The sequence below is a fragment of the Pseudopodoces humilis genome, chromosome 15 (assembly GCF_049639895.1).
Source record: "Pseudopodoces humilis isolate 2021_Gansu_Grassland_sample_001 chromosome 15, ASM4963989v1, whole genome shotgun sequence".
NCBI lineage: Eukaryota > Metazoa > Chordata > Aves > Passeriformes > Paridae > Pseudopodoces > Pseudopodoces humilis.
This window is the reverse complement of record NC_142214.1, coordinates 11,533,363-11,547,458: the sequence shown is the minus strand read 5'-3', so window position 1 is coordinate 11,547,458 and position 14,096 is coordinate 11,533,363. Positions and strand designations below refer to the sequence as shown.

The 14,096-nt window shown below is 47.9% G+C and overlaps 1 protein-coding gene across 3 annotated transcripts in view; it reads right to left on the bottom strand.

The window, feature by feature from the left end:
- The window catches only part of GAB3 (GRB2 associated binding protein 3), a 97,739-nt gene that overhangs the window by 31,367 nt on the left and 52,276 nt on the right, over window positions 1-14,096 (bottom strand). For all 3 annotated transcript variants that reach the window (XR_001331959.2, XM_014258792.2, XM_014258793.2), the window contains 3 exons: window positions 7,202-7,505; window positions 915-1,128; window positions 20-498 (listed from right to left, as the gene is read on the bottom strand). Coding sequence is in view for 2 of the 3 variants with exons in the window: in XM_014258792.2 (XP_014114267.1) it covers window positions 20-498; window positions 915-1,128; window positions 7,202-7,505 (997 nt within the window). In the remaining variant the exon portion in view is untranslated. The remainder of the gene's footprint in view (window positions 1-19; window positions 499-914; window positions 1,129-7,201; window positions 7,506-14,096) is intronic.

Below are 14,096 nucleotides of genomic sequence, written 5' to 3'. Positions count from 1 at the left end.
GTCTTGGAAGTGCACTCACCTTTCCAGCTCCTCATGTTGTCCAAGCTGGACAAGGAGATCCTTCTGGGTACCAGAGCAACCTGAGCCCGGCAGATCCCTGTGTGCCCATTCTGGAGGGCTCCGCTGCCCACCTCACCTCCTCTCCTGTCTGATAAGTGGGTTGGCTTGGGCGGCCGCGGTGGGGGCGTGTTGGACAGCACATCCAGCTGGGTTACACCATAGGGCAGCGCATTTTGGCTCTTGTCAATCTGAAACGTTGGTGTCAGTGGCTTCCCCAGCAGTGGAGAAGAGGAGGAAAAGTCACTGGATGACCCACTAATATCTGTGTTCCTGGACACGATGCTGGAATTTGCCACTGGGGCTCCGACCTTGTGCACAGTGCCAGCACTGGTTGGCTGTACAAGGTACAAGGAGGGCGGTGGTTGCAAGGAGTCAACAAAAACATCGTCTGATGATGTTTGCTCCAAAGATCTGTCTGAGTTTGACCAGCTGTCACACCTGCAAGGAGACAAAGGTCAGGACCTAAGCTTTCCTTTTCTCCTGGCTATAAGAACGCAGCAAACAAAAAACCCAGCCGCACAGTTTGGGACAAGGTCTGTCCCTTCCCTCTGAGCTGTACTGGAGGCTGGGACATTTTGTGGAGCATCTTGGACGACAGCAGGTGTCTGGAGGAAGGCTGTGTGTGAGATCCTCAGCCACCCATCTTGGAAAGGGACAGGACCAACATATCATGGCCAAGCACTAATCTGTGCTACGAAAAGCACCCTGTAAATTGGATTAGGCTGGTGGTCCCCTGTTGTGTTTGGGAGCCAGCCCTGAGTGGCAGGGCTCCCTGGGGCTCTGTGCCCCAGTTTCATGCCTAGACAGGCAGAGGGGGGCTCCAGCCTGACATATCTGGCAGACCCCAGACTCACCTGTTGTGGCTGAGCTTGCCCGACTCACAGTTGGACAGGAAGAGGTAGTCAGGGAGGAAGACTGACTCGGACTCACTGGGGGTCTCCTCAGCAGCAGCATCAGCAGCAGTGCGGTCAGCTGAGAAGGAGGGGTCGGCGATGCGGGAGGCATGGGTGGAGGCGGCCGGTGAGGGCTGTGGGGACGAGGTCGTGTGAGATAGGCTCTCCACAGAACCTGCAATGGCAATGGATGGCCTGGCTGAGGGATGGCTCTGACTCGCCCTGGCCCTCTGACTGTCCTGGCTGTCACCACCTTGCTTTTGCACCAGGGATGTTTTATGCCAGAGCAGCAGTGAGTCAAGGCAAACACTGGTTCTGGGTAGAGGGGAGCCTGATTTTGCTCCCCCTGCCCAGGCTAAGTTCTCCAGGCTGCAGGAAGTGCAGACCCCTTGCTCTGGGGTGCCCCTCTCCTACAGGGCTGAGGCATCCCTCCTGCAGCCAGCAGTGAAGAACAGACTCAGCTGAACAAAGAGCTGAGGCACAGCAGCCTGTTTTATCAAGTGTTTTTTTAGTATCTTAAGCAAATAATTAATTATTCATCTCCAACACTTCAAATTAATGGTGATAAGGAAAGGGATTATTTCTTGCCACTTTCTAAATCTCAGTAGACAAAACTGAGCTTTCCAGCTTGTGGAGTAGCCAGACAAGCTCTGAATTTGTCTGCAAGCTTTTTATGCCTCTCTCAGCTAGACACCAAGCCACAAGAGCAGTGCTGCGGCTGTTACTGCCCAGCTGGAGGCTTCTTGGCTCTGCTGAGAAAAGTGACACTACTTTTCTGGAGGTCACAAGGCACAGGGAGCCTGAGCCCAGTGACACTTTCTCTGGGCATAACACTCCAATGTCCCCAGCACAGAGTGGGATGGCAGTGGGACAGGAAGGGGTCAGGGCTGCAGGCAGTGGGGCTGGCCCAGAGCTGGCTGCCTGCTCACACCCCCAAGGCCACCCTTCAGTGGCAGCATTTGGCTGAGACAGTCAGATCCATCTGGCCTGAGCACTGCCTGGCAGCAGAGAAGTCTGGTTCTGTTCCTCTCCCAACCTCTGTCCCTGCTAGAGAGCTGGGCAGAAGGGAAGAAGGAGTGATGACTGAGCCACACAGACTCAAGCTAAACAAAGCTTTTGGGGCATTTAAATTAAAAAAATAAAAAAAATCAAGTGCAAGCCAGACCTCCCACAATGTCAGCTGTGGAGTGGGAAGGGTGTTTTTACAGAGCAGCTCCCCAAAAGCATCTGCTCCTGGCAGCAAGCTCAAACAGTGGCACCAAGAGCACAAGTCCACAGTTAGGGAATAAGATTTTTCTAATGAAGTTTCAGGTTGCTGCATGGCAGTTCCTTCACCAGAGCTGTGTGGGGATGGGGCAGTGCCCACTGCGTCCCTGACACCTGCAGGGCTGGGCAGGGGATACCCGTCTCTCTGGCTCAGACACTGCCTGAGTCAAAGCTGCAAAACCCTTTTCCAAAATGAAAAACCCCTCAGCAAAAACAAACACAAGAAACCAGTGACTGCTGATAAAACCACACTGAGGTTTAACATGCCTTCAAAGTGCAGCAAGATGACAGATTTCTCTAATGCTGATATGCAGAACTTGATGGAAATGCTGCATACCAGCCCCTGATGATGCCCCTGATGCATCCTGTGGCCTAGATCCTGCACTGTGATATGGTCCTGAGACTCTCCAGCAGGTCCAATCTAGTCCCAACCTCAACAGAGACACAAGCTTTGGCACTGTACCAGGTTGCTGTAGTCACTTCTCAATCCTGGGAGGTGCTGGGTATGCGTACAAGCAGACCAGGAGGTATGGAGAGGGCCTCCAAGACTTGTGGTTAGACAGCAACATCACTAAACACAAACTAAACCCTCTCAGGCACATGGTGCAATTCTTGGGGTCATCCTGTACAGGGCCAGAAGTTTGGCTTGATGATCCTTGCAGGTCCCTTCCAGCTGAGGATGGTCTATGATCCTATTGATCTAGGGTCCTAAGCCAGCCATAGCAGGCTTCACCCCTCATCTTTCTGATAGCAGAAGAATAAAACAGCTGATCTTCCCTCCCTGCACTATCCTACATCTCATCCCTTTCAACTTGGGAGGGAGCTGCCTCTTTCCTTCCCATCTACCAATATTGACTCCCTCTGCTTCCTCCAATTAGCTTCAGGAGTCTGGGCAGCAGTGGGCCTTAGGTCAGCAGAACATATATGAACATGCTTAAATTTAAGTGTAGGCAATGGATTTGCTTTAATTTTGAGCAGGTGCTTATAGCAGCAGGGTTTCATTAGTGATCATCTCTCGAAGGAATGGCTTTTATAGGGTTTCACATTTGCAAAACAAAGTTAAGGGCTGTAGCCTTCCGATCTGAAAAATAACTTTTGGTCAGCATGCTGGCTCAGACAGTAACTCTGCTTTTAAATCTTGGATTCTCAGAACTGTCTTGCAAGCTGACAATGATCAAATATACACTGGGCTAACTCCCTAGGGATCTCAGTAAAGCATGTTCACCATCTGACTACATTAAAAAAAAACCCAACAAACCAACAACTACAACTGCCACAGTGCATAAGAAATAAATTAATGGCATTCTGGGTTACTAATACAGAGAACGAACAGGCCTGAACTCCATCTGTTACTCACAGGGTTTAGCCATGGATTATCCCATCAGGAAAGGCTGTGAGCTGCAGACCACATGGCAATGGTTGTGAGCAGGAGGAAGGGATGGGGACAGCACAGACCTGCCCTTTTCTGACCTTCAGGGGCTGAGGGACCTGCAGCCAGCTCCTTACAGACTGTTCCTGTCCCTGCCAGGGGTAACCAAATCGTGTGCATTAAAACTACCACAACAGCAGCTGTGAAGTATAAATTATGCATGACTACTTTCAACAGTGAGACAGTAGAGAATAGGTTTGGCGCCTGCCATCCCCTTTGCCAGAGAGACAGCAGGAGGCTTCAGTTGCCAAAATAACTGCTTTAGTGCGTACTGACACAAAACATTTCTGCCCTGCAATTGTGGAGAAAGTCACCACAGAGGCTGAAAAGCATCTTCCACAGTGACTTCTCTAATCAATGAAGGGCCACTGCTTGGAAAAACAGAGGGTGCCTTTTCCCCTTCTGATATAGACCCCAGCCACCTCCTCAAGAATTGTTATGGTGCAACAGCAGTGCAGGGACATGGTGGAATAGAGGTGTTCTTCTCACATCAACCACCCCCAAGGCTGCACTGACATACCAAGGAGGTAGAAATAACAGTAAGGCTTCCTAATGAAACTGGTTAAACAACCTTCCACTAGCTTGTCCAGTGAAAAGCTGTTACACTGGATTGTGTCAATTAGTCATGGCTTCAGCTTGAACATGGGATAAACTGTGCCCCTGTTGTCCAACATCCAACTTCATTTCATCCTCTCCCCTGCCCCAGACACTTGGGCCAAGCACCCTCTCAATCCCCTTCATGGCCATGGGTCCCATGGGCCTGGGGAATGATGGCTCTATTGGGAGACTTCACCAAAGATGGAAGCAGGATTTTGGTCAGATAGGGTAGGAAAACCAGGAGCAAGGCCTCTTCCTCTCTCTTCCAGCTTACTCCCCAGCCATCTCCTCTGTCATTTCCAGCACAGCCAGAGGCACTTTCTTGTGGCAGCAGTGTGTGAGTGCTGCTGGCAAGTCCTTCCTGACAGCTGCCCTCCCAGGTCCTTCCTGACATCTGCCTGGAGCTGCCATGTCATCTCTGCCTCTCAACTGTCCCCTCTTGTTGACTACAGAACTGTGCTCACAGGAGCCATGGCCTTTGTAACTTCGCTCCATATCTGGCTGCCAGCACCTCTGGTGTGGGGACCTGACCGTCCATCCAGCTTTGCTGCTGGAAGGGACTAACTGGGAACAACAGGACAGCGCTTAAAGCTGAGTCACTGCATAAACCTGTGGCTACACTTTGGGCACTAAGCAGAGAAAGCAGCAGATTGTGTTTTGGCCTCAGTCACAGCAGATTTTCAGTGATGCACAAATTAAGGGTGATGTGACTCATAGCAGGGACTAGTATTTTTTTTTAAAACAGTAGTTAGTTAGTTTTAAAACATGTTAAAAAAAGCATGTGGCATTTAATAGGGCTTTTCTCTTCTAATGTTAATTTTTAAGGGTAATTTGTTTAAAACTACAGGCTCTTGGAGAATTTAGGAGCTCCTGAAAAGCTGAAGCAATAAGGAACTGTTTATAATGTGATGTGCAACTTGTGGAACCATGCAGATTTAAATCAGAGGATCTGGATGTGTTTGGCAGTCTGACCTGGATACACCCCAGACCTGAGCTCACTGGCAGGAGCTGCAGGATAAATAGAAGCTCTTAGGAGCTATTTGTCATTAGAGACACAGTTAAGTGCATGTCTGGAGGCTTAGCTCACACCATCCTTGATGAGGACTGCAAGTTCAGGTTCCAGACTTTGTACTGAACCAATGCAAATGCTTGGCACTACTGAACTTCTTGGGGGGTAATATCTGCCTTGGAAAGCAGAATGCCAGATTTCCCAACTGCTGCTGCAAGAGCTGTCATTTCCCATCTATCAGTGCCCATACTGGCAATCTTTTCTGGGAGAGAAACACCAACATGTAATTCTCCAAGTACTGTCCACATGCAAGTCTTCCAAGCTGCACCAGCAGTCTTTGCACTGCACCAGCAAAACAGTGCAGGCATTTCCCAGTATAAATGCATCTATCTGGGACAGCCACTGTCTTAGCTCCTCTGCAACAGATCACATCCCCCATGAACATCCTTACACAGAGCCAGGAGAAGGCTGCCTACACATCTGAGAGACAAAATTATTTTTCTCTTTTCTCTTTAGCATAGAAGGGGTTTTCTTAATTTCAGAGTAATTGGTAAAACTATACCTAAATTAATCCTGCACCAGAAATGATAATCCAAAAACAATTCAGATTCAGCAAGAGCAGAACAGTAGGAAGGTGGTTACTGAATATCCCTAATTCCATCCAAGCTCCAAAGGGCAGTAGACTCCAATCCCTACCAGCCCTACTTTGAAATTTGTATTCACGGGCAGCTTGTACTGACACATAATCTGTCAGCAAGTCTTCATGATGGTTTCTGAAGTGAATGGGAAAAGAACAGACATCACACTTGTAACAGGACCACTGCAGTGTTCTTGCCACTCCCATTTCCCTCAGAAGACACTACTCAAAAGGCAGCTAAGCAATGCCAGGAGCCATGATAGATTAAAATAAAACCTTCCTCATAGCTTTTTGCTTCCTATCAAGTTGCTTGTTAATGGTGTGGCCATGTAGCACTTTCAGACACCAGCAGTGCTCTGAGTGGAGCAGCACAAAGACCATGGAAGGATAAACTGCCTGGCCACACTATGGTACCCCCAAACACATTACTGCCCTAGGGTTCGTGTCCCCCTTTTCTACTATTGCACTGCCTTTTATCACATTGAAAGGCTTAATTCTGTCTCACTTCCTCTGAAGCTCTTCAATTGCTGCTGAATCTGCCCCTTAGAATTGTCAAGGGAATGACAGATTACCGTTATTTGAGCCCAATTGTCTCATTTAAAAGGTAAGCTAATGATGGTACAGGTCCCCACTTTAATTACTGGCTACATCCATCTTGGAGTGGTTAATTCTTGGCAGCTTTTCAAGAAATTCACTCTGCTCAATATATATACAGGTGCAGGGCCTGGCAAAAGAGCTGCCTTTATGCTTCACTGGCAGGACTATCTCTTAAGTCTATGCACACACTTCTAACACTCCTATTTGCTACCTTTTCTTTATTTTCTTTTATTAATAGGCTAAGGCAGCTTAGTATCTCTGTCACTGATTTATGTACATGCATATACACCCATGTCTGTGCACATTACACATCCAGCAAAACCTGAGAAAATGGGAGTTATGCAGGATGCTTTCCTGGAACAGGTGTCTTACATTAAGCCAAACTAAATAAACACAGAATGATAATGAAATAAATGACCCCAGAAGATAGCAGTCAACTTTTCACATAAACAGCACCTTTTCTTATTAAGGACCTGCTGTTTGCTCTAGCAGGAACTGCTTCATCAAAGTGAGACCAAGCAGTCAGTGAGTATTTCCACCCAGCAGCAGTGAACTGAGAATTTTCAGATCAAGGTTTAGCAGTATCTCAGCGCTGTATGGAGCTATAGGAGCCACAGTCCTCTTCCACCTGCCCAGCCCAGCCTGACAGCAAGGTCCATGCCTCCTGCCATCCTTGGGCGTTCTTCCAGCCTCCAAGATGAGCATGATCCTACCTGTGCCATCTTCTAGATGTCCAAAGTTACAGATTTGGCTGATATTGTGCACCCAGATCTGCATCTCCTCCTCAGTCTTGGCTACCAGGTAGAAGGTGCGGTAGGTGGTTCTCACAATGAAGACAAAGTTGTTCTGAAATTCCTTCTTGATGAATTTGGGCCCTGAGTGCTTCAGCACTTCGCATTCATTGAGGTCTATGATGCGGATGGGCTTTTTGGAGTGGTTGTTCCTGTAGTATTCCAGCACATCGGGATTCCCACTCATACGGCCCCTGCGCAGCACGAACCAGCGCTTCCGCCAGGCCTGCAAGGGGCACAAACAGGGACTTTAGTGCCAAACACCTATCACAGCAACCAGCCCACACACAGAATCATCAGGATTTGAAAAGACCCCTCAGCTCATTGAATCCAGTCATCAACCCAGCATTGCCAAACCTATCACTAAACCATGTCCCTAAACACCTCATCTGTATGTTTTTTCAAGAATTCCAGGGATGGTGACTCCACCAATTCTCTGGGCAGCCTGTTCCAATGCTTAACCACCCTTTCAGTGAAGAAATTTTTCCTAATGTCCAAACTAAACCTCCCCTGAAACAACCTGAAGCCATTTCCTCTTGTCCTGTTTCTCATCACCTGGGAGAAGAGCCTGACCCCCACCTGGCCACAATGTTCTTTTAGGTATCTCTAGAGTAATAAGTTCCTCCCTCAGGCCTCTCTTCTCCAGGCTAAACAACCTGAGTTCCTTTAGCTGCTCCTCACAGGACTTGTGCTCCATGCTTATTTTCTTTCAGGTTTTATAGTTGTTCTGATAAGCTGGCCAAATTGTGATTTTTATTTGATGCACTTCCTATCAGCTTGCATTGGAGATTGGAAAACAGGCAGAGGGTTGTCCTTGGGAGGCCAAGATGAACATTTTCCTTTTCCCTCTTCCTGCCAACATGATGCAATCAAAATTATGCAATACATCACCACCTCATCCATAGAAGAGAGAACACATTTTTCTTTGTAAACTGAAATACTGAGAACTGCACATCCCTGGAAACAAGTGCCTTTTTGTCCAGCAAAGCCCAGGGCTCTAGATACCCTGTGCAGCTTCCCTCCTATGGTTTTCAGTGCTATTGCAAAGCTGTTAATGAGCTGCCAATTACTTCTGAAAGTTTAGAACAAACCCTAAGGGAGTTGTAATACTAAAAATTAAACAGAAAACTTCAGCATCTTACAAAAGGACAATTATTTACACAGGCAATGTCAACCTAAAGCAAACCTGGCAAGCACTGATGTTTTCTGACCCTTGTGACTGAAGGTATGGGTCACATACAGGCTTCATGTAAGTCCTGGTGGCATCAGATGCAGCATCAGTCTATAAAGCTACATGCCTGTTTCTAGGCACAATATACTTTCCCTATTTTTTATTTTTTTTAACAGCTGTTTTTGTTCATCAACAGTATAAGCACCTCTGTGTGGATTATAGCTGTCACTAACACCTACTCTGAGGGCCAATAAAAATCAATCCTGATTTCTGTCTGTGCTGGTTTTGCATTAATTGACATTTGGTGAGGTGGGAAGAAGCCACCCATGGGAATGATTTTTCTGAGAGAAGGTGCTAAGGAGCTTCCTCTGTGCCTAGCAAAAACCAATAGCTGTCCAGCTCTGAAAATTGACAACCTATTGAACCATTTAGAAATTGGGTCCACCTCTGTGAGATTCACATTTTAAAGACAGGCAAGCCCGGGAAATCTCTTGGCTTCGGAAGAGGTAACTGGGTGCCGGTCGGACCGGCCCTGCACGGCCGGGCTGGGCCGGCCCCACGCGGCCCGGCCGAGATTTTCTGCTCCCTGAGGGGTGGTGAGCGGGCTGCCGAGCCCCTCACCGGGGAGCCCACCGGGCCCCGTCCTGACGGGCGGCTGGGGCCCCTTCGCTGCGGGGCCGGGCCCCTTCTCGGCAGAGCCCGCCGGTCCTTTTTCCTGCAGCACTGCCGGGCCATGCCAGCCGGGGGCTGTATCGGCGCTGGGAGCGGCCCCGAGGCCAGGAGCGGCCGGGAGCTGGCAGTGGCTGCCACCAGCCCAGTCCAGGAGTGGCCACGTGGCCGGGACTGCGGGGCTGAAAAATCAGCGTGACCAACGGTGCGCAGCCATTGCTGCCTCAGCATGGCTCGCAATGAACTTTGTTTGTTTGGCCGCTTTTAGCCAGCCATGGTGCGCACAGAAGGACAAAAATGGCAGCAGCAGCTTTCCTTGTTTCCGGAGCTCCGCATGAAGAAAAGCGCTGAGTGAGCTGGCACGACTCGCACGGTGTCGGCAGAGACCCCGTGACCAGCAGTGAGGCACGGAGAGCGATCTCCCCAATGCACAGCCTGGATGAGATCAACTTTTCAGGTGCTGCAAAACTCTATAAAAACTGTTTCAGTTGATAAAGCTTGAGAACAAATGAACATATGAACACCAATTCTCTCCCAAATCAGGAAAAGGAAAGGTGAAGACACATAAGGAAAAACAACATGGGACACTGCGGTCAGTAAAGAAGGAGTGAAATTCTAGTATGGAAGGTTTTGAGGAGAAGCCTTGCTCTTGAGCTGAAATTCTCTTTGTAAGGCTATGGTGAAGATACATGTTTGATGTATCAGACTTTTTTTTCCTCCCTGTAATTCATGAAGTGCATGGGGGGATGCAGCAGTCACCTGTAGCCCATGAGAAAAGAACACTCATGCTGGAGCATGTGGATGCTGAAAAGCTGTAATCTAATGAGAATCTTGAACAGAGAGAGAGATGAGAAACTTTGCCCCAAGGATAGAAGAAGAAAAGCCTCTGTTCCCAGAGATAGAAGAAGAGAACTTTTGGGGGGGTTTATGCCAGAACAGCTCATCCTTAAAATAGTACCTCATAAGTTGACATGGCCCATGGAAGCAGCTTTGGGAAAGCTGCAAGGCATGGGAGGGACTTTGACACTGCAAACAGATTTTCCTTTCTCAGGTGGCTGATTCACTGTGACATTAAACCACAGGAGAACTGTTTCTTATGGAGAAGTCTCCATGGCATGGCAAGAGAAACTCCTCTCCCTACAAGAACTGATGAAAGACTATTGTAGAGGTGGTAGCTGATTGAAAATCCCAGGTTTTGTCTCTATGTTGTCTGTGGGAAAGAAAAGAGGTTGTGGGAAGAGGAGGAGAAATTTTATGAAGGTTTTATTCTGATTCTTATTATTTTAGTTCTGTTAATAAAGTTTTCTTCATACCTTTTAAGTTTTGAGCCTGCTTTGCCTTCCTCCTGTGATAAATATAACATTGGATAAAAATTCGTGAAAGAGAATAAAGAATTATATGTTATATTTGTAATACTGTAAAGATGCAAAATGTAAAATAATCCAGAGATACCTTCCCGAGTCGGGCAGTAACGATCGGCAGCAACGCTTATCAACACAAAATAAAAAGCAGGACACAAGCAATCAAACCAGACAATGAGAGTGGCCCCATCGAGATATCCATCTCCTCCGCACCCAAACTGGCCACTCCACCCCGGTAGGTGCAATCAGAGAACACTCGGAGCCATTTCGCATGTGAAAAGGACTCTGCTCCGTCGAGATAAAACTGGACACTCCATTCCGGGAAATGCAATCGGAGGACACTCAGAGCCTCTCACATGTGAAAGGACTCTGCTCCACCGACCATTGACTCAGCTCAACGGATCCGGGAAGTCTATTCAAACTCTTTTGTTGGACGGTGCTTACTCCGGATTTTGCCCCAGGATACGAAAACCCCTATAAGAACCCCGGACTGCAGTGCCTACTTCATGGATTTGGGAACTCGGTACCTCTGGGTACAGACCCCTGTCCACCCGGCGCTGCGCTGATCTATTTATTGTGTTTTTTTTCTCTCGTTGCTGGTGCTTGAAATTATTTTATAATAAATCGCTTTTTTATTAACCCTATTTTGCCATTGCATTTATAACAGATTGGTGCCGTGACTCGGATCGTAGAAACTGCGGGGAATCTCACTTCCCAGGACGGGTACCCCCGCTGATTTCGGCGGCCTGGTGAGTTGAGAGCCCCCGTAGCTCGTTCTGACATCAGAACTAAATTTAGGCTGAGAAAAACCACAATAAAAGGAAAATGGATCCGGAGGAGAGAGCTCGGGAAGGCACGGAGCCTTCGGGAAGCCGCGGCTTGTTTTGCTCGTAAAACGGCTGTTGTGCACAAAGACACCCACGCAGGAAAATAGCTGTAAGTACTGCTGGTTGAGTGGGCGATCGGGCGAGTGTGTGAGACGTGATCTGATCACGGGGCGTGTGGACTTCAAGGCCGCGTTTCCATCCTCCCGCAAGGGAATTGGCCGGCCACGAAGGAAGCGATCCAGAGTGAAAGCTTTTTCTCGACACACTTGTAAAAACCTGAGACCAAAGGGTGTCTCGGGGGACTGATCACAAAGGACTAAAAGGGGAAGGATACGTCCTGTTGAGCTCGGGAACTGGTAAACTCTTTTAGTTAACGGATCAAGGTATAGGTCTGGAAGAGGATCAAGAAGTACCGATTACAAGAAACCTCAGCTCAGCTCGTTGAAGGGTGAGTATCAGCAAAGTTTGATTCCTTGCGTAAGCGCACAACGTAGAGACAGAAACGGACTCACAGAGGAGTCAAAGACAGGTAAGAAATTATATATTTGGGAAATATGGGGCAGAAAAAGAGTAAGCTTCAAAAAAAGAGCACAGAAAAAAACCCCTCCAATCGGGGGGAGGGATCACTAGACATCCCGCTGGAAAGCCCCTTGGGATGGATGCTAAAATACTGGGAAGATTGTCCCCAGAGAAAAGGTAAGTCTAAGACAAAAATGATCCATTATTGTGTAGAGGTTTAGAATTGAGAAGTCACCTCACTTGGCTGGTGTTAGGCACATTCGAAAGATGAACATGCAATGAATTGCTCTCCAATGTGGAGGGCAAAGTCCCCTCGGACTCCGAGGAGAGGGAATATGCTAGACTCTGGTTAACCGCCAGAGTAGGGCTATTCCCGATAAAACAAAAAGAAAAACGTGGGTCGAGAGCTGAACCCTGGGAACCTCTCGACCATTTACCACACCCATATCATGGACTAGCGGAGCCTTCTTCTATAGATCAAGTGGTGCCTTCAGCACCTTTGGGCTCCCAAGAACAACCCACTGAGATGTATACATCCAGAGCGGGAGAATCGGCGTCGGCAGCTGTGCCGGCAGCCCTCCCCTTACCCCCACCTGCGGACAACATAGTCACACCAACCTCTCCAGAGGTTTTTCCTGCGCAAGGCTGGGGGCCACTTTATCCGCACTTGCCAGTCCGGTCACCACAGCTGGGACCTTCCCATATAAAGAAAGGGATCCCTTCCGTTAACCGGGTGGCGGCAGAGTTCCCACAATTGACAAAGGGGAGATCACCCACAGCCCCCAGTTCCCCTCCCGCAAGTAGAACCCGTTTGAAAGCGAGAATGGGGGGCGAGGAGTGGGGAGAGAGTGAGAATGAGCACCGGTTATTCCCTCTCAGGGAAGTACCGACAGCTCCGGGAGTGATCGGATTTGTGAATGTTCCCCTCAACTCCGGAGACGTACGAGCGTTTAAGAAAGAGATGGGGCGATTGCTGGATGATCCTTTTGGTGTGGCTGAAAGGTTAGACGAATTTCTAGGGAGTAGCATTTATACCTTTGACGATCTTATGGCAATCCTAAGATCATTGTTTAATCAAGAGGAGAGAGAAATGATTAAACAAGCCGGTATCAGAGACTGGGACAGACGCAATCCACAGGGGACACCAGGCAACCAGAAATGGCCTAGTGTAAGCCCGAGCTGGAATGCACAGACGGAGGAAGGTAGACGGAACATGGTAGATTTAAGGAACATAATTATCCAAAGTATAAGAGAAGCAGTCCCTAGGGGCCAAAATATTAGCAAAGTTTTTGGAGAGTGTCAAGGGAAAGAGGAATCACCCACTGAATGGATCGAGAGATTATGGCGAAGTTTACAGATTTACTCTGGGACTGACCCGAACTCTCCTGTGGGGGAGGTTCTGTTAAAAACACAATTCGTTGCTAAATCTTAGGAAGACATAAGGAGAAAATTAGAAAAGATCGAGGGGTGGCAAGGTAAAAGCCTCCAGGAGCTCCTAAGGGAAGCTCAAAAGGTATACATGAGGAGAGAAGATGAGAAGCAGAAATTGCAAGCTAAGGTTTTAGTAGCTGCAGTGAAAGAGGTCCAGAAACAAGAGCAGATGCAGGGTAAGTTTAAAACACTACCTGGAAAAGGTCGAGGTTCTCACGGGACCCCACAGAAAGGACCCCCTGAATGCTACTACTGTAAACAGGTAGGACACGTTCAGCGGAATTGTAGACAAAGAATAAAAGACGAGAAAATTTTTCAGGAGGATTAGGGGTGTCGGGGGCTCTTTAATTTGGGGACCGGAACATCCAAGGAGCCCTTGATAAAATTAAAAGTGGGCCCCCAACGACAGGAGGTAAGTTTTCTTGTGGATACTGGGGCGGAGAGAAGTACCCTGCAGAAATTGCCGTACAGATGTGTGGCCAGCAGAGAAAAAGTTTTTGTAATCGGTGCAAAGGGAGACCCCTTTGAAGTGCGCGTAATAAAGGATGTAGAAATAGAATCTGAAAATAAAATTTGCTTAAGGAATTTGCTATTAGTAGAAGAAGCTGATTACAATTTGTTGAGAAGGGACATGATTGTCGCTTTAAGAATTAATATCATGATTAAAAATTCTGAATTAGTAGTAAAAATATTCAAACTGACTCCTAAGGATGAAGAAGAAATAAACCCTGAAGTATGGCATTCAAAAGGAGAGGTAGGAAAGCTAGATATCAAACCTATCAAAATAGAAATCGAGAACCCTGAGGACCCTATAAGGGTTAAACAATATCCCATCCCGA